We start from the raw sequence: 28000 nt of genomic DNA on the forward strand, positions 1-28000 counted from the left end.
CCCGAGGACGACTCGGCTTTCAACAAACAACCATCTTAAGAGATAGGTGAGTTGACGACAATTGAATTGTTTATTATCTTATGTTGCCTTACACAGTTTGATATGTGAGACGTACACTGTTTACTACCTATACACAAATACTTGTGCCGAGTGATGATTGAACATGATACACAGGTATTTGTAAAGGTGAGGGGTGTTTCCTCTCGATATTGAGTTATTGATCGAAGAAAATTTAAAATAGACATACTCATTCTGATTTTACGGGAGTTATGGCCCTTGATTACCCAACAGTTAATTGTTTAGCCTTTATACAGTAAACAAGAAAATTGTGATGAAGGGTATAGTGTGGGTTGGGGGAGCTATCCAAAGCTATCTTTGAAAGGAGAAGGGGTGCTCATTATTTTGTGGCATCTGGTATTTTATATGTGGTGTTACTGAACCTTATTAAATATTGATGTATGTTAAGAGTTAATTTAAAACCTACTCATCAATGACCATATACAGTATAAGAACATTTTGAAGAGTGTGTGCATGTTCGTGTGTGTGTGTGTGTGTGTAGGTACCTGGTTTGGGATATCTATATGTTGAAAGTATTTGTATTTTAGAACCTTCCTTTACCTAAAACCTGACCTGTTTCAGGAAAATGGGAATTATTTAAATTCATTAATTTTTGTTGTGAATGAAATGGTTTATATTCAATTAGTTCTTGAACCTTCATTGAACCTTCATTTCTTTTCAGTGACAGTAAGTGATCTGGAACAGTTACCTGTGTATTTGGTTCCTGTGACAATAGTTTTCCATGATGGAGGACCAGGTGACTGGAAAAGATGGAGACCCCATTGTCATCAGTGGTATTTCCTGTCGCCTTCCCGGAGCTGACAATATGGCAGAGTTTCGTGAAAGTCTCTGGCAGGGAGAAAATAATATATCTGAAAACAAGAGATGGACAAAAGGTAATCTAGCCACAAAACAACTTAGTATTAAAATTTTGTCAGAGGAGTTAAGTTTTACCATTTTTGGCTCATCTTGAAATGGGCAAAGTGAGCTTATCAAAGTGCCATGGTGTACATCCAGCTTTTCCTGTAACCAATTCACCCCTCAAGTCGCATTTGAACCTTGCCAAATCAAAGACTGAGCAAGTCCAGTTTAAACATGTAGGGGTGATTGAGCTAAAAGACTACTAATCTAGAACAGCTGACAGAACTTCAATAAGCAGCATCACTGCCAGGCCAAGGTGAGACAATGAAGGGTGTTGTCACCATAGGGTAGAGGGGTGGGGCCTAATAGGGAAATTGTTGAAATCTTCGAACTTTATAATAAATTCAGATGAAATAAAATTAATCTTACTTGGTGTGAAGCATCAATGGGCCAACAAGATGCAACATTCCATTGGTAAAGTGTTTTTTTTATCCCTTGGAGACAGAAGTGTTGACCAATAGAAGAAAGATTCATCAACTTGGACTCAGAAAATCTGTTTTTTGAATTATTTTATACATATTTTGAATTCCAGATTTACCTGATGGTACCCCTAATAAGATGGGAATATTAGGCGACCTCGGAAAATTTGATGCAGGATTTTTCGGTGTGAACCCCAAGGTTGCGGATGTGATGGATCCACAGCTTCGGATGTTACTGGAGATAACACATGAAGCCATTGTGGATGCAGGTGTGTGATCCACTTTTTTATTAACATTTTCAATATTTGTAGAATCATTGCAGCATTCGTACATTCATGTTGAGTTTCAATGTCGCATCTCATGATAACTTTACTTGATACTTTGAACTTGACTTGCTTTAAACAAACTTATTTCCATGCAAGGATTAGAAACAGTAATTAACAAGTTGAATGCATGCAAGTGTAGCATGTAGCAGAACTTGACTGCGTAGCTCAATTGAATAGATAGTCCATCTAGAGTTCAGAGGGTCTGGGTTCGAATCCCAGTTTGGACCTTTCATTTTTTCTCTCCTGTTTATACACAGGCATGATGTGGTCAAGGTACTCATTGGGTGTTTAAAAGTACTGAAGGCATATGTTTATTGTTCAAAATGTTTGTCTGAAGAACAATATTAGCTATATCGAAGGTAAGCTTCAGTTAACAAACATGTTTATTGAAACAAATGAGTAGCAAGTTTTGATTTATTTCTTTGTAAATGTTTCGAGCTCATCTTTGCCATTTGTGTATGTATATAGGTGTGGAACCACATCAGCTGAAGGGATCAGACACTGGGGTGTATGTGGCCTGTGGGTTGTCGGAGAACATGGAGGCCTTCAGTACAAACCAAGACTATATCTACGCCTACAACCCAATAGGCAATGCTCCCACAATGTTCGCTAACAGGATTTCTTTTGCATTTGATTTCAAAGGTAAGGATAAACAATGATCTAATTTCTGTCCTTGTAATGAAGTGTCTGGTGGTTTTCTGTCCTTCATTAACTTGTTTCTTTAAGGTAAAGGGTACCACTGCATAAAGAAGACCATCGTTTAGATTTATGAAATATGTCATGAAGCTTGCTAAGGCAAAAGACTGACAAGGTGTTTTTAATGATCCTGATCTACATTCAATGCTACATGGACTAAATGCATTTAATCTTCAAACAATATCCTAAGAGAATTGGTTATCTGTTCTTCCTATTCTGCTAATTTTGTTGGTGGGATCTCCCACACACCTCATGTTAGCCTGTTATGGGTGGAGTACCTGTGCATTTTATGATATTTTAATGAAATGGAACATTAAAATGGCCTTATTCACTTTGGACTCTATATTTGCCAAGATGCATACCTGTAACAAGCAAACATGAAAACTGAGGTGATCTGTGGCCTAGAGCTTGTGTTGAAGGGCAATGAATTGTCATTAAATGACATTCAAGGTCATAGGACAGGGATCAAAACCGTTGTTAACTTTTTCTAAGAACAACAAGACATGGAGCTACTCATACATGTATTTATCATGCAACTTATTTGATGAAAGGTCAAAGGGGTCAAGTATGTTGAAACTTAATATGACTTATTGTAAATAACTATATTGCCTTAAGTAGAGTAAAACTATTTGGTGTATATCTTGCATAGGTGTCAACCTCTGAAACCTCCAATGAGGGAAATCTCCCTCATTCCACATTTCCAATGAGAGAGAAAGTGTGTGAAATGTGATTGAAACTGCTTTGCTCAATTTATCTTTCCCTTTTTATGTATCAAAATAACTCCAAACATTCATTTGATTCAGACACACTTGTTATGATCACTACACATGTACACCCTGCAGTAACTAGGAGAGCATTTGACCACAGGATGTAGATTTTGAGTTTGTGCGAGTTTGGACTTGAATGAGGAAGTTTCGAGGAAGATTGGTAAATTTTGATTAAAATGAGGGAGGGTTGACACCTATAATCTTGCAGAGGGGCTGTTCAAGTTCATTTTTATTCAAATAAATGATAGATCTAACTGCTATGCCTCATGACTGGCTGAAAGTAGCTTATCATTTAACATTCTCAACATGTACCTATTACACTGTAGGAGCTAGTTATGCCCTAAGAAATGGTCATGCAAGTGGACTTGTGGCTTTGGACCGTGGACTGATGGCTCTCCGGACAGGTCAGTGCCAGGCTGCAGTAGTGGCTGGCTGTAACCTCTGTCTCAAGGTCACGACCTCCACTCAGCTACACAGGAATGGCCTTCTCTCGTCACATGATGTCTGTAACTGTTTTGATGAGAAAGGTAAGAATTTAAATTTAAATTTTCGTGAAGTAATTGAAGGTTTCTTAGATAACATAACTCTGGAAGTCAGTAAATTGATGCATGGAAAAGTGCTTCAATTACGTTTCCAAAACGTCATACATGTATATTAATATGTGCTGTGATTTGTAAAATTGCCAAAGGACAATAACTGATACCTGAATGAGAAAACCTGTACTTGTGTCTGGTTATAGCGGATGGACTTGTGAGGAGCGAGGGTGTGGTAGCCATGTTTCTACAGAAGAAGTCTTCAGCCAAGAGAATTTACTCCACTGTGCTACATACAAAGGTGGCATCCTACAGATCTCTATCCCCAAGTAAGATGTGGCATAATAACAGAGTTAAAAGTACAGGTGACATCAAGGTCTCTATCCCCAAGTAAGATGTGGCATAATAACAGAGTTAAAAATACAGGTGACATCAAGGTCTCTATCCCAAAGTAAGATGTGGCTTTATAAAAAAGCTAAAAATACAGGTGAAATCAAGATCTCTATCCCCATGTAAGATGTGGCATAATAACAGAGTTAAAAGTACAGGTGAAATCAAGATCTCTATCCCCATGTAAGATGTGGCATTATTAAAAAGATAAAAGTACAGGTGACATCAAGGTCTCTATCCCCATGTATTAGATGTGGCATTATTAAAAAGATAAAAGTACAAAGACGACTTTCAGGTCACTGTCCCTACATAAAATGTGGTATAATAACAAAATTAAAAGTACAAAGCTGACATTCTGATTCAGATCCATGTCCCATTGTTAGCTGTAGCATCATATTGGATTTAGTAAAAATATTTTTTAATACAATTAACGTCCAATATTTTACTCTTCTGATTACTTCATGTGACATAAATACTTCACTTAACAGTACTCTTTTATTGAAAAGGTTCATGATGTAAAATGATTCCTAGTTTTCATTATTATATTTTTTTTATGTGAAGTGTTTATTCATATTTATTTTCAAGAATGTGAAGTGTTGTCTTTCAAATTGATTGCAGTGTTGCCCCCTAGTGTAGAGGAACAGACAGAGTTTCTGAAGAAAGTGTATCAAGAAGCCGGTGTGCCACCAGAACATGTGGCATATATTGAGACGAGCGGTTGTTCCGTTGCTAAGGGAGAGGCACAGGAAATGAAAGCTCTCGCCAGGGTCTTCAGCAGTCACAGATCAACGCCTCTTCTGATTGGCTCTGTGGTGTCCAATATTGGTCATATGGAAACTGTATCAGGTAAAGCACATATTGCAGAAAGATTTCTGTCCTACTCCTCAGTCTTCCCAATTTAGGTGTGACATGTCCAATTTCTCACTGCTCCTTGTGTCCCATCCCATCTACCAAATTAAAAATTGCTGTAAACTTTAGCCAACTTGAGTCAGCTAGGAGTTGCTGATGATGTATTAGGATTTTGAATCAACTAATTATTTTGATAAAGAAAAAATGTGTTAATCACATGTTATAGGAATTTGAAAGCAGATTCTCCTTAGCTGTATACCCATTGTAACTTACTGCAGAACAACAAGATTCTATAAGGTTTGTAAGATTTTGCTTTGCAACTGGTATGAATTTTGTTTCAAAATTTATAATTTGACCATTTACTACCTTCTGTCTTCCAGACCTTGTGGGCCTTGCTAAACTGATACTGACAATGGAAGAAGACATTATTCCACCGAACCTTCACCTACATACCGCCAACCGTGATCTCGCTACCACCCTAAACGGTCAAGTCCAGGTAGTGGAAGAAAAGACACGGCTGCCCGGCAACAGTGGCATAGTGGCCTTAAACTCCTATGGACTTGGTAACCTATGTGCTCATGCCGTATTTGCCGCTCACGATCATCAGAAATCCAAGTGCCACCCGGCGGAAAAACTGAGTAGATTGTTCACATACTCGGCTAGGACAAAGGAAGGGTTGGAGTCAGTATTCAGACTGGTACAAAGTAATGCCAGTAACATACACCTTCAGTACTTACTACAGGAAACCACCCATGTGGCACCTACGTTCCATCCCATGCGTGGGTACACGCTGGTTAACGCTCCAGACAAACTCCAGGAAATAAAGGTACCTGTTCATCAAATCTGAACAAATATTAGAAGCTTTGGCTGCATGGCTGTTGTTGTTGGAAATGCTATTCATGTGATGTTCACTGTGTCAAAGTAGGGAATATAAACTAGATGCTAATTTTATAATGGAGCGGATATTAAAGATCCCCACCCATTGTCAAAATCTATGCATTGCAGTTTTTTCTGGCATGACTGGCTTTGATCAATCATTTCTGAAAGAAATGCATTATTATACACATTACAGAACTTCTCATGACAAAATAATAAAGATGAAATTAACAAAAATAGAATTATGAGTGTAAAAATGCAACAGCTGGGCCCGACTAGAATTCAGACCCTGGGTAACTGAACATTACCAATATGTACACTGTCCCTCTAACCAGCTGAGCTACCCGGTCAGTAGTTGTTCCCTGGCCTAGTTGCGCTACACTTACATCTGAATAAGAAATTAAGGGGAGGTAACTTTATGTATGAAATGATGCACTTGATTTCTCAGTGTTTTGCCTGTTTTTTGGCTATTAGAGGAAGAGGAACCAGCTTACAGGAAATGTGATAAACTGGTTAGAAGAGATTAAGATGGCAGTAAAGCAAATGTTTTGTATTTTTCTCCTTATTATTTTCAGGATTGTAGTTCAGCTGTAGCTGAGCGTCCATTGTGGCTGGTGTATTCTGGCATGGGATCCCAATGGCCGGGGATGGGGCGCACGATGATGAAGTTCGAAGTTTTCCGTCGCTCAATTGAACGATGTGACGCTGTCCTCCAGAAACATGGGCTACAGCTGCTGAAGCTGATCATGGAGGGAGAAGAAAATACCTATGAAAGTGTCCTCCATTCCTTTGTAGGACTCGCCTCTATACAGGTACACACAAATTATAGTTCAAAGACCTTCATAGATTCCACCATTAATTGTTACAGTCAGTAATATTAGGACTATATTTTACAAATTCAAAGACCTTCATAGATTCTGCCATTGTTACAGTCAGCAATATTAGGACTGTATATTTTACAAGTTCAAAGACCTTCATAGATTCCGCCATTGTTACAGTCAGTAATATTAGGACTGTACATTTTACAATGCTACTGATTCCTTTGATTGTGAACCTTGTGTGTCCTTGACCTTGACTCAGTTAGATTGTTTTGGCCACAGATATTTGAGTTCTGGACTTGTGCTGTTTCTGTTGGACTCGCCCACATTTTAAGACTGCACAATAGTTATAGTAATGGGTTTCATTAACATTTTGAAAACGATGTACAGAACTTGCCTTAAAAAGTCCCCTACAAATTTCACTAGGTCAGCTGTTTGAGAAGGGGTTAAGTTGAACTTGTCTGTATGACCTTTGCTCTATCACCTTGATAAGAGTGGCCATTATCGTAATGACTTTAAGGTCATGTGACAAACAAGGTCATACTGTAATACAGGAAACCCAAGATTAATCACCTTGTACAATCATGCAATGGGTTACGGCAGGTCAAATCTTGTTCCCAAACCAATTAGAGATGTTCATTGTTAACCTTGACAAAGAAGGTTTTGTTAACTTTACCCTTTGCACTGATTCAGGTAGCTCTCACAGACATGCTGCTTTGTATGGGAATAAAACCAGATGGAATCCTGGGCCACTCAGTGGGTGAACTGGGATGTGGCTATGCTGATGGGTCGCTGACCGCTGAGGAAACTGTTCTGGCCGCATACTGGAGAGGTCGCTGTGTGGAGGAAGCCAAACTGCCACCAGGGGGCATGGCAGCAGTCGGTAAAGCTTAAGTATATTTAAAATGTATATAAACGGGTAAATAAGGCATAGTTGACATCAACTACAGTCAAATGCATTTTCAGCAGTCAGTCATGAGAGACGACACATTGAATAATGGCTACTTTAGACAGGTGACCTTTTAATCCAGAGATATGCAGGTGACCTTTTTATTCAGAGACAGGTGACCTTTTAATACAGGTTCCGATTAATTTGTCAATAAACAATGATTTTACATCAATCTGATTCCATGTCCTTTCAGATAAAAATCAGTTGTTTAAATGAAGAACGTTTAACAAGATTTCCTTTTGATATGTCAGGAGGGTATTTTGATGTGAAATGGAAATGCTGAGAATTACCCCCAAAGGTGAATCCGTGAGGAAGTAGAATAGATTGTTATTCATTCTATGACAAGATTAACAAGTTTCATCATAAGGCACATGGTTTGACTTTGTCTATAACAAGTTTCATCATAAGGCACATGGTTTGGCTTTGTCTATAACAAATTGAATATCATTTCCAAAAGTCCTTTACCAAGTAACCATACTATTGTTGACAGGGCTGACCTGGAAGGAGGCTAAAGACCAATGCCCTAAGGATGTTGTTCCAGCATGCCACAATGCCACTAGTACTGTTACTGTGTCTGGACCAGTTACTGCAGTGGCCAACTTTGTGGATGAGCTCAAGGGTCGAGGAGTGTTTGCTCGGCAGGTCAATAGTGCAGGAGTTGCCTTTCACTCACAAGACATGAAAAAGGTGGCACCCCTCCTCAAGTCTCGCCTGTCAAAGGTAAGTACACCTGACACAAGACATGAAAAAGGTGGCACCCCTCAAGTCTCGCCTGTCAAAGGTAGGTACACCTGACACAAGACATGAAAAAGGTGGCACCCTTCAAGTCTCGCCTGTCACAGGTAAGTACACCTGACGCAAGACATGAAAAAGTGGGCACCCCTCAAGTCTCCCCTGTCAAAGGTAGCTACACCTGCCAAAAGCAAGAAAAAGGTGGCACCCTTCAAGTCTCGCCTGTAAAAGGTAGGTACACCTGACAAAAGACATAACAAGGTGGCCCCCCTCAAGCCTCGCCTGTCAAAGCTAGGTACACCTGACAAAAGACATAACAAGGTGGCCCCCCTCAAGCCTCGCCTGTCAAAGCTAGGTACACCTGACATAAGACAGAACAAGGTAGCACCCCTCCTCAAGCCTCGCCTGTCAAAGGTGGGTACCCCTGACAAAAGACATGAAAAAGGTGCCACCCCTCAAGTCTCGCCTGTAAAAGGTAAGTACACCTAACACAAGACAGAACAAAGTAGCAACCCTCCTCAAGTCTCGCCTGTCAAAGGTAAGTACACCTGACACAAGACAACACAAGGTGGTGATCCCGCTTCCTGTCTAAACTGTTAAAACTAAGTCACTTGACGCAGGATAAAACTTGACGGCGCACATTCTAATGTCTCATCTGTCAAAGGTATTTTAAAGTACTCCTGGCACATTTGATAGAGAACAGAACATTAGATGACACCCCTCAATTTTCACCTGTTGAAAGTAAGTCACCAGACACACCAGACACTCAGGAAGTTGTAATCCTCTTTATGTCTCACCTGTTTAAGTTAATTACACCTGACACTTTATACAAATTAGTAGAAGGTGGCACTACTTCTCATTTCTCTCAGATTGAAGGTTAGTACACCCGACACATTTTAAACATGCCAGAAACAAGATGGGCATCATCATGTCTCACCTGTCAAGCCACCTGACATAAGTCCGAAACAAGATGGCATCCCTCTGATCCTGATGTTGCGTTTGTTGAAGGTAAGTTACCTGAAACACATGACTCGGGTGAGAACAAGGTGACACCTGTTAACTACCTTTGAATACTATTGCCAGATATTCAGCTTTACTTTGTCAGGTATGTTAGAAACACATCAACAAGGAAGGTAGGAAAACAGGCAACATGTACAGATGTAAGTCAAAGAAGTAGCCTCAAAAGTGTCAGGGAAGGCAGTGAATGGGGATGGTTTATTAATACGGAAGACCTGTACTTTGTTTGGCTTCAGTAGAGTTTGTACATCTTGCTTGCTTGCTACAGGTGATAAAACCCAAGCCTAGAAGTTCCAAATGGATCAGTTCTTCCGTGCCGGAGTCAGAATGGGACAGTGAGAAAGCAAAATGGTCATCGCCAGAGTATGTTGTCAACAACTTGGTTAGCCCAGTGCTTTTCCAGGAAGCACTTCAGCACATTCCTGAAAACGCTTGTGTGATTGAGATTGCTCCACACTGTCTCCTGCAAGCAGTGATAAAGCGCTCCCTCCCCAAAAGCTGTTCCATATTTGGTGTGATGAAGAAGCTTCATGAAAACAATCAGGAATTCTTCTTCTCCAACCTCGGGAAGTAAGTAGTTTAAGGATGATCTTTGTAAGCATGGTATAACTTGTGATGTCTTCGGTAGGATTGTAACCATTCATCAAAACATTGATAGATCCCGATAGGTCACATCTCAGTGTGATGTTTCATGAAAAATGATGCTGAAACATTTATATTTACAATTAAAAAGAGATTTCATGTTAACAATGAACAAGCATACATGAAAAGTTAAGGCGTAGCTGTCACTACCGAACAGTGTTCAGATAAAAGAAAGGGCAAGTGATACAGGCCCATAGGCCTCTTGTTCTTTAACCGCTTACACTTTGGTGTATCCTTTCCATATCTAGGCGTACTAAGTGTCTGAGGTTTGGATTTTAGAACTCGTCATACCTCACAGATATCTTTTGGAGACAATAAGAAAAAGGATACGCCAAAGATACTAGCATTTCATCATCAATCAGGATGATTTACTTGAGTTACGACGATGAGTTTTCAGGTTTTGTAGCACAAGCAGTAATCTTACACTTCGTTTGAACCCCATTTGACTATCTCTTTTAGGTGTTATCTGGAGGGTGTGAGAGTGAACCCTTTGGGGCTGTTCCCTGCTGTTCAGCTCCCTGTACCCCGGGGCACCCCAATGATAAGCCCCGCCATACGATGGGACCACAATCAGACCTGGGCTGTAGCTGACCCAGAAAACTTCATCACAGAGGGCCTTGCATGCCTGTTTGAGATCGACTTGTCACCAGAGTCGAAGTACCACTTCATGGTAGACCATCGGATCAATGGCCTTGACCTATTTCCAGCGTCTGGCTACCTCACTCTGGCATGGCGAGCCCTAGCACGAGTCTGTGGACAGCTGTACACACAGCTGCCCGTCTCTTTTACGAACGTGGTGTTTCATCGCGCCACCATCCTCCCTAAATCTGGTACTCCTCACCTTCATTATGATATACACATATGATTGATATATTGATCGACTGAAAAAATATACCAGACACGTTTCAGTACCATTCATATGGTACTTTTCATCACATAACAATAAATGCAGATGAAATATGACATAAATATTGTTTACTTACCAATCCAGACCATGTCACAAAATCATTGACATTGTGAGGTCTAATCTAGTTGTTATTTTGAAATCTATGGCAGGATATTTTCTAAATTGATGAAAAATTTAGCATATCAATGTCTATTTTTGAGTATTTTCCCTAAAAAAGCCTTGATGTATTCAAGTATCTTTTCACCTGTGGTCTAAGCAGATGTATAATATGTGACATCATGAATTTAAAAGCAATAATAAAAGATGTGCAAATTCCTTCAATGATTATATTCCATTTTATTTGCACTGAGCCATGACTAAGTATGACATGGACATACAATCACAGCTATTCACAGTAAATCATATGTGTCCTTCATCCACTTTTTCATATGTTGAAATGAGCCATGTTTTCTTGAATGTTTCCAGGTAAGCTTACCTTTCGTGTAAATCTCACACAAGTCACTGGCTGTTTTGAGATAAGTCAGGATGATGGACTCGTGGCAAGTGGAGTTATCTCCCCTGCACAAGATGACCCCAAGCCTGATGCCGAGGATGTTCTAGTCCCACAGAGCCCTCGACGACGTTTGGAACCAGAGTTGACGACAGACGATATCTACAAAGAACTGAGGCTGCGCGGATACGACTTTGGACCTAAGTTTAGGTCTATTGCAAAAACAAGCTGTAGAGGTATGTGAAAGAAAACACTAAGAAAAATTGAACTTTAGAAATTTTGTATTTTCCTATGTCAATTTTTTTTTTTTTTTTTTTCAATTTTCATTATAAATACAGTCTGAATGCCACAATAATTTAACCACTGTAAAATAAAATCTTGCCACAAGTCAAGCTTTTTGGCATTATAAAAACGGGTTTGGTTATATATATATCTGGGAATAAGTGTTTACTCAAACTCTTTGTCCATTCATCATCAACGGTCTGATAGACAAGGGTCTTCGTACGTTGATTGTGTCTGTAGACCAACTGTGTAGACTTGATATAACAGTCTAGGCAGGCAGACATGTTAGTTTTTAACACTGCTTCTTTCTCTATAAGGTGAACAAGGTGACTTGGTATGGACCAACAACTGGGTGTTACTTTTGGATGCCATGATACAGATCCACCTGGTGGTGAAACCCGACATCAAGTCAGCATTACCCACAGGCATACGGAGACTGACCATCAATCCTGTCCTCCACAACAATGCTGTACTGCTTGACTCCAACACTGGAAAGACAAGTAAGGCAGGCAGTTCATCATATAGCTTCATTTTTGTTTTCATGAGCTGAATAAAATTCAGATATAACTCCTATAATCAGTAGGACAAATCAGGATCATTTTAATTCTTTTTGGTAGAAGTAATATAGTGATATTCAGTTTGGGAATGTTTTTAGGATCTGGCTTTGTATGTTTGATAGGAACTTGGCATTTAACATTTAGTACTAGATTGGTCTGCTACACTGGAGTTTGCATATGGTTGCTTTTCAGGGCTGAAAATCAAGGTCACTCATATAAATAGAAAGTTGAATTCTGTGCAATGAATTGAGTTCTGCTCAGCTGATAACACTTAATGTAATCAGACATAGAGTTTCCACAAAATAACTCGAGGCTGATCAATCTTCATACACTGCCCACATGGTCCAAATGTCAAAGGCCAAGGTCACAGCATACAGAGAAAAATGTGTTCCCATCCAATGTCTAGTGATCATGTAGGCAGTTGGGACTCTGTTAGGTCAAGGTCATTGTTCATGTTGTTACTATAAAAAGTACATTTCATCGTGTACCAAATGAATACCTCGTAATCTAAAAAACAAGCCCAGACATCTCTCAATTTTAACAATGATCCAGGGATTAGTAATGCTTTGCAATAACTATATTCTTATTAATTCAGTGCAATTTGCCTTTGCAGTTGTGAAGGTGTTTGTGAATAAATTTGGCGACACAACAACAGCAGGAGGTGCCACTATGGAGGGAGTGACTCTGACAAAGGTTAACCTTCGACCCCACGACCAGACAGTTGCCCTTGGTGAGATGACCTTTGTTTCGTACCGTGATACAACTTGTCGGGAAACGTTGCCTTCTCTGGTTAAGTATACTGAACAGTGCAGCCGTGTTGCTGCTGCAATACTCAACAAATTTGAATCTCACCTGGGAGAGTCGAGCATTCCAAATAAGAAGCTGTTTGAAGTAGTGGCAAAATCGTGTAAAGCAGACGACATCAGCAATTTGAAAATCAAGTCTAAGGATTTGGATCGGATGGACTGGAGTCTGCTGAGAACCTTGATGAAGGTCTCTACCATGAGACCGACCCGAGGATTGGCTGATAACATCGTAAGTGTGCTAGAGGCATTTGGATCTGACATGGAAAAGGACCAATTGCTGAATCACATGACCAACAAGGCTGTGCTCAACCCATGTCTTGACATCGTATCAGAAAATTTGTCGGCAGGAGCACTTAGTGTGCTGGAAGTCAAGAATATAGACAACATCTTTGGGGAAAAGTTGAGAGGTCATCTTCAGCAAACTCAAAGGGGAGCAGTCAGCTTTCATCAGGTTGACTGGACACTTGGTGAAGCATCTAAACCAGATGATCCCTTCCAGCTTGTTGTCATAGACGACTTCCTGCATGGACAACCTGACATTGCTGAATCTCTCAGGAAAGTGTCGGCAATGGTTGCAGCCGACGGCTACCTCCTTCTGCTCGAGGTCACCCATAACTTCCACATACAGGCCATGCTGGATGGTCTGATGAAGTCATGTTTGAATGTGAAGGATGAAAGGACACTAGGGTGGTACTGCAGTCCCCCCAAGTGGCAGGAACTATTCAAGATGGCTGATCTTGAAATCATTGTAGAGAAAGCAGATAGCCTTCTATACACCCTGTATCTGTTAAAAAAAAGGACAAAATCTGATCCAAAGAGGCAAACTGTGGTTCATGTGGATCACCTCAACTTCTCATGGCTGGATGATCTCAAGACAAAGTTTAAAGAAGTGCAGACAAGACCCAAGGGAGACAACCTGTGGCTTGTGGCTGACAAGGAGAAACGGAATGGAATTCTGGGATTGGTGCGATGTCTGCGACGAGAACCAGGAGGCGAACGAGTTAGGTAGGTTGGTCGAGTCTGAAAAAGGAAACCTATTTGTTAGGTTAATTGGTATACAAGATGGGAGTGAGTTCATGAGATTATTAAGGTATGAATTAAGTTTGTTTGTTGGGTATGTAGGGCTTGAAAGAGTTTGTGTTACAGTTCCTGGACCCAAGTTTAACAGGTAGAAGGTGGAAGACAGACAAAACCATCCATGTCTCGGTAAATGTCGAGTTAAATAAAAACAGCATGTTAATATATCAATTTCAGGTGTGTGTTCCATGCTGACGGGGTCAACAAAGCCTGTGAACCTACACCTGGCTACCTAGAGGGTCTGATGGAGAGAGACTTGGTGATGAATGTCTACAAGGAGGGAGTGTGTGGGTCCTACAGGCAGATCCCACCCAAGTCAGGTAAACATTTAGGTTTACAAGTTTGGTACGAAACTGGGGGGTTTCCAGCACGTTTTAGACATTTCTGTGGTTCAAAATATACACATGTGTAATATTGGGAATAACATATTGTGCTTTGTCATTCTGGAGAATATTTGAGCAAATTTAAAGTTACTTAAGGTTTACCATTTAAAAATTTGAATCGGAATAGCAGAATGGTTTAAGTCTCACACCTTACTTTAACTGGTAAATTGACTATTGTTAGTCCCGATGCTGGGAAGTTATTGATATGAACTGTTTGCAAGCTTGCATTAATCAAGTTACCAACCTTTGTTTCATGTTATTCTTATTTTTAGCAACCATATAGAATAATGAAAGTAATTTGCTCCTTATAATTTCAAAAGTCAATATCCATTTTATCTATTTGAATAGAAATTTAAATTTGATTTAATTTGATAAAACCTCATTAAATTTTCATTGCAGCAATTGTGTCACTTTGATAAAATACTACCTGCTTTAAGCAGAATGACAATTTATTTAAATTGATATGAAATAATTTAGATAGTACTACATATATACATGATGGTTTCATTCAAGCAATATTAAATCAAAGACACTCATTTATGTCAGTAATAATAACAACACAGCGTTTGAGTTCTAGATTGTATTAAGGACCTACTAATGGAACATGATACTGATATGTTGGATATTGATATAGTTATACATGTTATTACTTATACACACATTACAATAAAAATCTTGGCTTGAAGACCGGCTCAGCTGTTCTGACTTGGATGTGATTTTGTAGATTTAAATTACCACATTTAAATAATACTACACTGGATATATACTATACAACAGATTATTTGTGCGGGCTTAAATTTTCGCGATTTTGACCCAAATTTACAACATAAACTTATAATTTCGTGATCTAGACATGTGAAGGAACTAAATGTTTGAGGTGTTTTAGCACAGAGACGGGGCACTTGGCATATAGGTGTCACATACTCAAATGAATAGGGTTTATTACAGCATATTGAGCAATAAGTAAGTATATGATAAGTAAAAATGAATGGCCTTACATAATAAAATGAAAAATCATCATTCAGGCATTTCTCCTTTCAGTGCTATCGGAAATAAAAATGGACCTAAGAGAAAACAAGAATGTGGAGGTGAGAATGAAAAAGTACGGCGACATGTCCAGTTTCTGTTGGTCATTCAAAGAACCGTCCAGGCTAGACGTGGCAAAGGACGAGTCAAAGGTGTTGTGCCACATTGTCTGTGTGGCACTTAACACAGCCGACAGAATGATAGCCACAGGGAAGCTAGTGACTGGGGAACCAGGTGGCACACTCTGTACGGAGTTCTCCGGCTTCACACCTGACGGGAGACGTGTGATGGGGCTGGCCCCTAACCAGGTAACAGTAGAATAGCATTAACCCATGTAATGATACAGATCGAATGTACAACATATTGTTTATCAAGTTATTGCTCTGAGCTTGTACTTGTAACTTTTTTGCAGTTTGAAATTTTCACTAATCCCATGTTTAGTTTATTAGCACAATATGTTTATGTGAAAATAAAATTAATTGATGACCCTCAGTGAAGTGGCAATATAATTCCATGTGGCCTTTAATCTGTTGAAGGCATTGAAGTTAAGATGATGAAATTGATAACTGAAATATAGTAGGAGAAAACCTTTTTTTATATTTGCAGTAATGGGTTGAAAAGGATATTGATTTAGTTACCATTTCATACAAGATTTATGAAACTTGTCCTAATTTATATTTACAGCTCGGAAGAGCCTTACTAACATGTTTTCTAAATCTCGTATGAAATGGAATCTCAGATAATTCATGGTATTGATATTCGCCGGGTATTTAATTTCGCACTTTTTTTGGTGACCCTGAAGATATTTTACATTGCGCAAACAAAATTATTTGAAAGGAAGAACAAAATGTAAAGTGAATAAAAGTTTGAAGATATTGAACAGTACACATTACATAAGTTTGGATACTTATATGTTCCAGGCCCTATCCAAGGTGGTGTTGGCGGAGAAGGACCTAATCTGGGACATCCCGGAGACGTGGTCGCACAAAGAGGCTGCCACGGTGATATGGGCATATGGCCTAGCCATCTATGCCCTCAAGGTCAGAGGAAACCTTACCAAGGACGCGTGCGTGCTCATACACGATGCGGCTTGTGACGTTGGGCAGGCTGCGGTGGCCATTGCCCTGAGCTACAGTACAAACATTTACGTGACTGTGAAGATGCCGTCACACAAGGACATGCTCAGTCAACATTTCCCGCGGCTGTCGGAAGATCGCATTTTCCTTCCTCACCAGTCCAACAACTACGAGGCAGATATCCTCCGTGCAACTAAAGGCAAAGGTGATTTGACTTAACATGCATCTTGTGGGCTTCCACAATTGTCTGTAACACTAATGTCCAATTAACCTTCGTGTACATATGATTGGCTTCAGTGTGAAAGAAAACATTGATGGTTTGCTGAAAACAGCTCTTTACAGGCCAATTGAGGAAACTAATACCGTACAAAATGCAGACTCATTTAGTAGCTATAAAGGATAAACTTTTTCATGCTGTCATAATCCCCAGAAAGTTGCAATCACCTCTCACGAAGTCCACTTACTTATTAAAGATAACATTAAACCTTGTTAGAATGCCCCATGTTTAATTTGCCACCTCACTTACTGCCAACATATTTCAAGATCCCAATTTCCTTTTTCTTAAAAAATCCTCTATTCCTTTCACTTGATGTACATGTACTGTCAAACTCCTTTAGGTTGCTAACATTTCACCAGGCTTTTGGTAGCTGTTTGACTGGGTTTACTACTGTATTCATGCTATGTTCATAATCTATATATTGTCTGGACTTGTTCATTAAGTCACCACACAAGCTCAACTAGTGTTTCAGGAGACAAATTCACATTTTTCTATGCAAATTTGTGTTGCATTTACTGGGGGAGGTGACTGGATTAGAAATAACAATAACTGGTTGATTAGAGTGGCTGATTCATGTTTTCCTTCAGTTGAAATAAGTTTTGTCATAATAGTTCCAAAGTCAATTGTTTTGTCCCTAGGTGTCAGTATGGTGCTGACCTCTCAGATGGCTGACAACCTCCAGTCAGATATCCGCCTCTTACAACATGGCGGCAAGCTTCTGGACCTCAACACTTATATCCCATCAGATCGTATACCTCAAGGTCAGTAAAATTATACTTTGAGGTTAATTAACAGAAACCTCAAGGTCAAACACTGTGTAACTCAACTAAGGTAAAACACCATGTTCTCGAGGTCAGTTTCTATAAAATATCTCAAGGTCATTAAGCATGTAAGGTTAGTTAACTTACCTCAAGGTTAAACAGTATGTATGTCAAGGTCAAATGCTTTGTACCTCAAAGTCAGTTCCTGTATAATAGGACATTTAAATTATCATCATGGTCAGTTAATTACTATTCCTATGAAGATAAAGAACTGCACATTTCAAGGTCATTTGCTTTGAGTCTCTAGGTCATTTACTGTACATTTCAAGGTCAGTTACTGGACAATCTTAATATTTTTTGAAACTTTTAGACCGAAACNTTCAAGTGCATTTGAGTCCAAAGTTACGCATAATAAAGACAGTAGGTCCGGTATATGGTTCAATTTAGTACCAGTGCTGACCACTAGAGGCGTCTGTGTGAAATCGACATTTATGAATATCTTGAGCTCATTAACTAAAGTAATACCAATAGCTGGCGGCTAACGCCTTAGCTAAAAACATGATTTCAGAAATAAGGAGTATGGCATTATCTTGTTGCTCCTTTTAGGAACAATCCAGGGTAGCTATGAACTCCTGGGTATCCGGATTGAGTCCCTCAAGGAGATGGACATGCCCAGTGTAGCCGAGATGATCCAACAGGGCATACAGAACAACACCATTAAGCCCCTCCCCTTCACCACCTACCCTCCCCACAAACTCAAGGAGGCTTTTGATGCCATGACAACCGAGAAAGGTTCAGCATCTAAAATACTTGTGGAGGTTTGTTGCATTGTTCAAGTTGATGCCAAATGTTCTTTTCTTATTTTTCATAGGCAAGGTAGATGAAATTGAGAATTCTATCCCAGAATGTACAATTCTAATATAGCAACACCACATTGACAAAGACGAAACTACAAACTCAACACTTCACAAAATGGGGGTTTCACATGAATGCAAAAATGTACAGTAAAACCTCTTATTTAATTGGCTGTTTTACCTTCCAACAGCATATTTCTATGTCCTTTTTTTTCAATTTTTTAAAACAATTCTTTATATGTCTCCCTCAGTACTCCTGATACTACTCTAAAACGTTAAAAAATTTGCTTGGCAAATCGTGAAGTTGTAGTACCTAATAGATTTATTGTTGTGCCTCTAGATGGTACCCAGTACACCCAGTAAGAACCTGCCAGGGGACATCCCACTACTGCTGCAGTGTTTCTGTCCTGCAAACAAGTCGTACATCATCACCGGTGGTCTAGGAGGCTTCGGCATCGAGTTAGCTCAGTGGCTGATTGACAATGGTGCAAGAAACATCATCCTTGTATCGAGGTCAGGGGTCAAAAATAGCTACCAGGCTCGTAAATTACTGCTGTGGAAGGACGAAGGCATTACTGTGAGGATTTCCAACGATGACATCCGAACACGAGCGGGAACCAAGGATTTGTTTGATGAGGCGAGGAGTTTCGGTGAGGTGGCCGGTGTTTTCCATTTGGCCATGGTGTGTATTACTGTAGATAAGAATGACTTCCATTGCAAGATCTGCACTAAATAGGATGTTTTTTTTATATAATACATGTAACAAAATATGGTGTAATGTCACTCTTCAGTTTTAAAATCAAAACCTTCAACTTACATTATCTGGAATTTCAAACATTTTAATATAAGTACATTTTTATAGAAGTTTTTCATGTTTTGCTACATTACTAGGGTCAGATAAATTACATTGTATGGATCACACATTAAAGATGAGCTCACACATTTAAAAGTATCAGTGATTTGTACTGAAAATTACTGACATTTATAAGTACATTGTGTTGGTGAAGAAAACTTAAGATAAGCTCAAGGGTTTGTTAACAGGTGTTGAAAGATGGCTTGTTTGAGAATCAGTCAATGGAGAACTATAAGGCTGTCTGCGAGGCCAAAATCGACGTAGTACTGAACCTTGACCTGGAGACCAAGGCCAGATGTAAGGATAGCCTCGATTGGTTTGTTGTGTTCTCCTCTGTGAGCAGTGGCTTTGGAAATGCTGGCCAGACCAACTACGGCTTCGCCAATGCTGTGATGGAGAGAGTATGTGAAGAAAGGAAAGCAGAAGGATTGCCAGGTTAGACATCTGTTTGGTAAACTGTTTGTCCTGATGTTGGGAATTGGTAAACGATAATTGATAAATTGAACAAATTGGGGAAGCAATTAATGGTGATTACAGTGTTCAGACTTGGTATCAAGTTGAAAAGATGTTATTCAGTTATAATCATCGGGAAAACACTAATCTGTTTAAGATTCAGCTATTAATTGTCAAATTTTCATCATAAAAAGTTAATTCCTCTTTATTTTTATTGGGTATGACTATTTGAAATTTGACAAAATGTGTAACCAACAATTTAAGATAAATCAGGAAAAATCAACCAAATTGGTTGAAAAAAGAACAAAAACAAGAGAAAGGAAAAATTCTGCTCAATTTTGCAATTATTGGCTATAATTGACTAAAAATGGAAGTAAACAAACAAAAAAAATACTTTTGTCAATGGTGTTCAATTAGAAATAACATGTCAATGGGGAAATTTTGGTTTGAATATTTAACGAAAGAGATACTTATGTTGTACATGTATTAGGACTGGCCATTCAGTGGGGCGCTATCGGTGATGTGGGTGTGGCCAGCGACAAGACTGTGGTGGGTGGTACCCTACCCCAGAGACTGGTGTCATGCCTGGAGGTCCTGGGGACACTCCTTCACCAATCCCACCCTGTTGTGTCAAGTTACGTCCCTGCCCAGACCAACGACCTCGGCCCACAGGCTCAGGGACAGAAACAGGATATCACTACTGCCGTGCTCCAGATTATTGGTAAGATTTGAAGTACAGTAATGTAAAATGGGAAATATTGCCCCGTTTTATTTTCACCAAGACAGAATTCTCTTGATCATGGATAGATCTTTGGAACTCATTTAGGTACACCTTGTAGGTGCTAAAACATTAGATCTCACAAGGGCCATTTTTTAGATCATAGGTAGATCATCTTTGGAATAATCTGTGTACTCCATGTAGGTACCAAAATATCCAATATCTAGGGGTAGAGGGAGCATTGATGACAGCCATTTTCCAGATCATTCAGTCATGCAAAGTCGTCTGTAACATCATGTAGCCTCATGTACCAAAATATACAATCTTTAACCCTTTCATCCCTATGTAACTTTAATAAACTCTACCATGCATTGATCTGGATAAGTCCATTATGGTCTATAGTGGTGAAAAGGCTAGGGTGATAGGGCATTGATGGCAGCTATCTCATGATCATTGGTAAGTTTTGGGGTTTCATCTGTGAACTCCATGTAAGTGCCTAACCATCATCTCTGTAGGAGGGATTCAGCCATGGCCATTCTCCAGATAATTGGTGAGCCTTGGAGATTTTTCTGTGTCCGATTTGCTTTGTGCCAAAACTTAACACTTGTAAGGTGGATATTGCGACAACAATGTTCCAGATCAGCATCCCAATAAGTTAGCCATTATCTGAAATACAACTGCAATTTATATTAAGTATCTTTCAAATTATCAGTAATTTTAGCAGTAAAATTTTTGTGAAAACAATATATGACAAAATAGATTTAGGAAGTTGTCAGCCCTTCAAAATGAAAAATGCTCTTTTTCATGCGTGTATCTTTTTCTTCTGTTGACAGGTATTCAGCCGGGAAACACCCCCAGCCCTGACAAACCTCTGGTGGACATCGGACTGGACTCCCTCATGCTGGCTGAAATCAAACAACTTCTTGACCATGAGTTTGACCTTAGTATTTCTGTGGACGAAATCCGTACTCTGACGATTCGCCAGTTAAAGAAGATGTTGAAAGAAGAGTTGGACAGCACTGTGCTCGACACTAATGGTAAGTAACATGTGAAGGGAGATGTGATTGGCTTTAATTTCAGTTACCAGTTTTATACAGAATGAATAGTGGTTAACATAAAATGATAATTTGTTCACACTAACACTATTTTGGAGTCTCTTGACATTTGGCTCTGTAAACATATTATATAGCTTGAAAGTTAAGTCGATGCAGACAGGTCAATGCCACTGCCAATTATAAGGTTCAATGATATTTGATTTTGGACATATAAAAAGTGTACATTCCGGTACTGTGATAATACATTTTCTTGAATTCATTAATTTTTATTTAGAATTGAACATATACAACCATTTATTAATGGAAATGAATGTCCATCTTTTTCTGACAGTGGAGAATTCATCTGCAAAAGTGTCCATCACAAGAGATGATCTAGTTGCCACACATACCATCAAAAGACTAAATGACGTTGACAATGACAGGCCTGCTGTTTTTATCATCCATTCTCTAGGAGGTGAGTTGTCGACTTTCTCCTCTAATATGTGCTCTCATTTTAAGAACCAGATTAATATTGAAGCAAACGCCTCGTCTAATTTGATGAAGATTCTTTAGTGATAAAAGTAGTGCGGCGTTGATAAATTGTCCCTTTATCATACATTGTACCTTCTACTAGAATGATTCAGTGACTCCTCTACAGTATATTATTAATATTAAGGACCTATGTTATCTTACTGTAACATAAATCTCCTTTCAAGAAGAGCTCCATACTAGAAAACTTGCCAAATAATTCCTTTATGAAAAGAGAAATTTGAACTGGATTAATAAGTTGTCGACACTTGGAAAGGTAAACAGGAATTCATACACTGATAAAACGCCATGGAGTAATCCAGAAGTATTTGCTACCATAAATAGAAAATCGTTCAAGGGAGATAATTCAGTCCAAGTCTAAGGTATAATGGTTAAGATAGCATATATCCTTAAGTCTGCTGTCCTTGCCTGTTCATCAATTCTTCCACGGTGTCCCTTGCCTCTGCTGACAATGTTCATGATGGTTCTGTCATACACAGGCACAGTGTCCAGTTTATCTGACTTGGTGTCCAGTGTGTCGGCACCATTGTATGGCGTCCAGTTGACCACAAATGTACCTGCACAATCCATACAGACAATAGCTGCCCACTACTTACAGGTAAATCTTCACATCACTTCTTTACAGGTTAAGAATGATCATCATATCTTCTGCAGCAGTGTTTAGGCTGATGACTATCGAGTAGTTCCATTATCTAGGAGACAAATATTGCAGCAGTGAATATCAAGGTGTTTAAATATGACAAGTTTTGAGCTGAAGCTCAAATTCACCCCACTATATTTATTAACATTTTGCTAGACTTGTAAAGACACTCTGTCTGGAAAATCATCAGCTATTGCAAGTTGACTTCAAAGCATGTACTTACTTTTTGTTATACTAGTCAAATCCTTTTTCATGGTAGTCATGACCAATAATTGGGGATAAATCTTAAATTTCATTTTTGTGAAAATAAAACTTATCAAGTCATGCTCACATTAATTCTCTGTTTGTAGGAGATAGATAGTCTGTTACCAGACAAGCCGTATCACCTCGTAGGCGTGTCGTTTGGCTGTCTTGTTGCCATGGAAATGAGACATCAGCTGGAAAAGTTCCACACAGACAGCAAGAATATTGGGAAACTGGTGTTGGTGGATGGGAGCCCTTCCATCGTTCCACAGCTTTATGGGGACGAGGTAAAGGCCCTCCGTAGTCTGTCCAGGCATGCACAGGAAACTAACACCATCACCAGCTTCATTGAATCTCTCACAGGGGAGACAGCTATCACAAAGGTAAGTTTTTACTATCATATCCGTGTTCATTGAATACTTGAAATTATGAACAGTGTGTTGAATAGTGGTTTACACTTTTAGACAGTTGAAATTAATGGTTTTGATCATCAGACTGATGTTTATTAGTACAGAGGAACAAACCAATAAATTAATGTCCAAATCAAGAAGAAAAATTGTATTCATATTTAGAACATTTCCAAAAATATCTGACAGTAGCATGATAATATATTTCATCAAATAGTGAAATATTCTTTGATGTTCTATTGTGGAGACTCAAATGATTCTTTCATAGGCATAGTACTGTCAAGCATAACAATTAGACACTTGGATATATATATCTCAAATACATAGAGGGGGGGGGCAAAGAAAAGAAAAAAGCATTTGCTGGTATTTCTACTACTTATGATCTGTTATGAACATGGGTGGGCTTATTATCAGATAGGGCTTGTTGTCAGATTATAATTGTAGTCAAATTTGACCACATTTACAATACAGCTATATATGATTTCAATTATAATATCTGCATCCTCTATTGGATTACAAACTTGTTTTTTTTTTTTTCATTCACAGACATTGACAGAGAATAAGTCTTTCGACAGTAAGATACAGGAAGTGACATCACATCTGACCGCTCTTCAGCCTCAACTTTTGGCAGAAGACATTGCCATGGCAACCAGGATTTACCACATGCTTTCCTCTTTGGCAGTGACCTTGATGTGGAGGTCAAATATCAAGGGTGATGTGACCTTGCTCAGACCTTTACAGCCGTCACCTGATTACTGTGCTCAACATCAGGATTACGGTCTGAAACAGGTTGGTACTTCGAACCTGAAGATAATATCATGGTACACTTCGATTAGGCATGTTACAGATAGTACAGGTTGAATTTAGATAGCAAAGTTGAGCCTCCTAAGTTCAGCCATCGATAATCTACCTGTAGTTGTTCATCTATCTGGCTAATACTTCAGGGGGCAGATTTACCTTTTTCTACACAAAATTGTTTGATAATACATACTTCTCACAATCCAATTATTTTTGCTGGGAATAAAGACATCCAAACTTGAAAATGGTACTTGGTTCCATTTTTTTCATCCAGAAAACAAGTGGATTCTTTATGTTACAAAAACACTAAATAATACTATTTGAGGAAACTCATCATGTCTAATAAAAAATGTTTTATTAATTATTACCATAAATATCCTGCAATAAAATCAAGGCACAAACAAAATCTCACAAAATAATGAAAAAACATGTGTTTGCATTTCAACTAACATGGCATAGGCTTATTACTGGATAAATAGGATAGTAAAGTTATTATGGACAGGACACACGGATGCCAATTAGTTGTAAAATACAGATAAATGTTTTACGTTTCTCTGTTACAGTATGTGGATGGCAGAGTAAATGTTGTCAGTTCTGAATTCACTCACAAGAACCTTGCCACGGAGAGCTGTCAGAAAGCACTGGAGGATATACTGGTAGCATAGCCGTGCTTGTGAGGACCAAAACACAGAGGAATGTAGGCCTTAAAGGACAACCAATGTCAGTTAGTGGTGACTTTGAAATGCAGGAAAGTACTGGAGAACTTACTAGTAGCATAGCCACGATTGTGATGACTAAATATTGAGGGACATTATAAGTACTGAAGGACATAAAATGAGTGACATATAATGTTAGCTTGTGGAGACTTTGAAATATACTCACTTCAGAAAAGCACTGGAGGACACATCAGTAGCATTAAGCCACGATGAATAGTTAAACCCTGGGAGAAAAAGTACTAGATGACATATTAGTGACATGTGATTTTAGCTTTGGTAGCTTTAAATTGCAGGAAAGTCTTAGAAGACATATCGGTAATCATAGCATATCGCAAACACTGCTTGTATTGACTCAAAATGGTGTGAATGTACAAGAGGACTTACAGTTGCTTGTGGTGACTTAAAAATCCCTGGAGGACTACAACTTGTGGGAAGTCAAAAATCTGCCGAGAAATACAATTTGTGGTGAATAAAAAAAGTGTTTGAATGTGTTTTAAGAGTGCATTAGCAGCTTATAGTGAATCAAATCTGTGGGAAAGAACTTCACTACTTGTGGACTTATTTGTAGCCTAGAACTGCCTATGGCGACTTGAATCACACAAAACACTTCCATTATGTTAATACCTGTATTATTATGTGTATGTAAATTTACTAATATGTTTGTAAATCTATTTTGACCTAGGTTTGATGAGAATACTGTATACCTGGGACTTTTTGCCGCAGTTAAATTTTCGCCTTTTACACCCTCCGTAATCAGGGGGGAATTTATCATGACAGTGAAGATAAGTGCACAACATACTATTGTAATAACATGTGAAGGGCGAAAGTAAGAATGCGTGAACACGGATTCTACCAGTGAAGGGCGCATTTTTGGCTGGAACAATGTTTTCTGGCATACAGTGTATCTGTCGCACTTGGTCTTGGCTTGAGAACAAGTTGTAGGTGAACAAATTCTTATTGAGAACCAAAATTTCAGATACAATGAATCTTACAGTGCATCATACTGTGTGTGTAATGTAGAGCTCCAGTATGCAAGTCAACATTTCAGCTTGTTATTTATTGGAAAAAGTTGGGAGAAAATTCTTGATTATGTATGTTCATCTAAGAATTGTTCACCATTGTGTAACTAGGAGTTACTCACTTTCTAAAGCGACATTATCATGTGTATGACAGGGTCGGAGAAAAAGAACTACATGTATTAACCCCCTTTTGGTGAGATGAGGAACCTCGACCCTTCTGGAAAGATTGTTAAATTGCCAAACACTCAGTAAGTCTAGTGTTTGGCAACTTTAAATCTATTTACATTTTACATTGCATAAATTACAATTTGAATCTTTCCCCATCCGACACTCGAGAGGATGAAATATTCTATTAATCTTTTTCTAACTAGATAAAGATGGATCAGCACCTTTAGTCTGAAAACATGTCAAGGGTCAATACAGATATCAGTGCTCAATATCACCATATTTATTTTTGTATACCTGGGTAGTGAGGTGGTAGTACTACAATGAAGTGGCAAAGGTATTTGTATTATTAGCTCACCTTGTCCATACCTTGGCATCTATCTTTCATTGTACATCTGTCCTTAAACATTTTCTTCAAATGACTTTTTCCTATTAACTGCTGATTAGAATTTCTCCAAATTATACTGGAAGCATCCTTAAGTGGTGAGACTGACTCCCTGGGGAGGTAAAGGGTTAATTTTGTCATATTAATTATACTCCCCGCAACGAAGTTAAGGGGGGTATACTGAAATCCGTCCGTTCGACTGTGGACACAATGTAGTACTGTGCACTCCCCCTAAACTACTGGATGGATTTCAATGAAATTTGCTGATAGCAATCCTTGCAGCTAGGAGATGTGCATATTTTTCATTGGGTTATCTCCCCTTTTCATGAAGCTATGGTCCTTGGTTCATAAACCTTCTCTAGACCTTCTCTCATAACAGTATCATAGCCAATTATGCTACCGAAATGGCTTATTATGGCAGAAATGGCAGGTATTTTGTATACATATACCTTGGAATAGGTGACAGTTCTAGTTTGAACATCTTTTCTGGAACTATGAGATGGATATCAATCCTATTTGGTTGAAAACATACTTAGGAGGTTACAAATGGAGAGAGTCAAACCCTAGAGGGCTGAAGGGTGGGGCCAAAAATGGTAATTTGGCTGTATTGGTTTAGGGACTTTTTGGAATTATGAGGTGGGTATTCAAATTTGCACAAATAGAGGGGCTGACCCTGCAAGGGACTGAAGGATGGGGAAAAGGATAATTTGGCCATATTGTTTTAAGGGACTTATCTAGAATCATATAATGGTAATCAGCAATATTTGGCCAAAATGATAACATGAATATGGTTGAGATCACAACCCTATAACCATATATACATTTGCTGAATATGAAGAGACAAATATACATGAACGCCAGAATTAGCCTCAGGGTGCAAGCCCTTACTATGTGACTAAGGCCTGGGTCACAACTTTGAAACAGTTGAGATATCTATCCCATAACCATACAATGCCTATTAAATATATGCTACCAGGATTGAACTTTAGGTCTGCCCCACCCCAAGCAACTAAGTCTTCGGGTCATAACATAGAAATGGTTGGGATCCCTACTCCTTAATTGGATATACATGTAGTATTTTCCTAGGCATGAAAAGACGATCATGCTACCCGAGAATTGACCTTGGGTCTGCCCATACCCTAGGGACTTAGTATCATGGTCATAACATGGAACATTCAATTTCCCCAACCTATAACAATATAGGTTTGGATACTCATATGCTATCAGGATTGGCTCTGGGATCTAGCCCCATCTCTGGGATTCCATTTGCAATAACATTACTGTTAATGAAAATATTTTGCCATTATTGCTTAAATATCCAGGTGAGCACCCCTGGGCTTCTTGTTTATTACAAACATCAAAACCATATATGCCTGATTTGCCTTTACTTTTGTTGATAAATACCAAATTTATACATTTTGATATATATATTTATTTACATCATGTTGAATTAAATTTGTTGCCTCCTAACATAAATGTTTACTTTTGTTACTCTGTAATCTCTGTTTCTTGTTTCGAAAATAAATATACAT

The 28000-nt window shown here is 38.8% G+C and overlaps 1 protein-coding gene across 2 annotated transcripts; it reads left to right on the top strand.

Moving 5' to 3' along the window:
- The first annotated feature begins 11 nt into the window (after positions 1–11).
- LOC110448576 (fatty acid synthase-like) lies at positions 12–27999 on the top strand. 2 transcript variants are annotated; one of them, XM_021494887.1, is made up of 30 exons: positions 12–46; positions 740–953; positions 1511–1666; positions 2192–2365; positions 3513–3713; positions 3926–4048; positions 4728–4955; positions 5339–5784; positions 6410–6646; positions 7346–7535; positions 8092–8321; positions 9619–9920; positions 10452–10822; positions 11365–11625; positions 11989–12171; positions 12842–14039; positions 14289–14431; positions 15536–15828; positions 16441–16801; positions 17512–17634; positions 18241–18452; positions 18829–19170; positions 19530–19776; positions 20285–20515; positions 21346–21549; positions 21899–22021; positions 22575–22693; positions 23086–23361; positions 23932–24174; positions 24747–27999. In XM_021494887.1, exons 2-30 carry the CDS (start codon positions 800–802, stop codon positions 24846–24848), a joined length of 7473 nt encoding a protein of 2490 aa, XP_021350562.1. In that variant the 5' UTR covers positions 12–46; positions 740–799; the 3' UTR covers positions 24849–27999. The 2 variants fall into 2 exon arrangements, with proteins under 2 accessions (XP_021350562.1, XP_021350564.1); XM_021494889.1 differs by lacking the exon at positions 12–46 and adding an exon at positions 149–174.
- Position 28000: the final 1 nt, after the last annotated feature.

The sequence above is a fragment of the Mizuhopecten yessoensis genome, unplaced genomic scaffold, assembly GCF_002113885.1.
Source record: "Mizuhopecten yessoensis strain PY_sf001 unplaced genomic scaffold, ASM211388v2 scaffold4121, whole genome shotgun sequence".
Classification (NCBI taxonomy): Eukaryota; Metazoa; Mollusca; class Bivalvia; order Pectinida; family Pectinidae; genus Mizuhopecten; species Mizuhopecten yessoensis.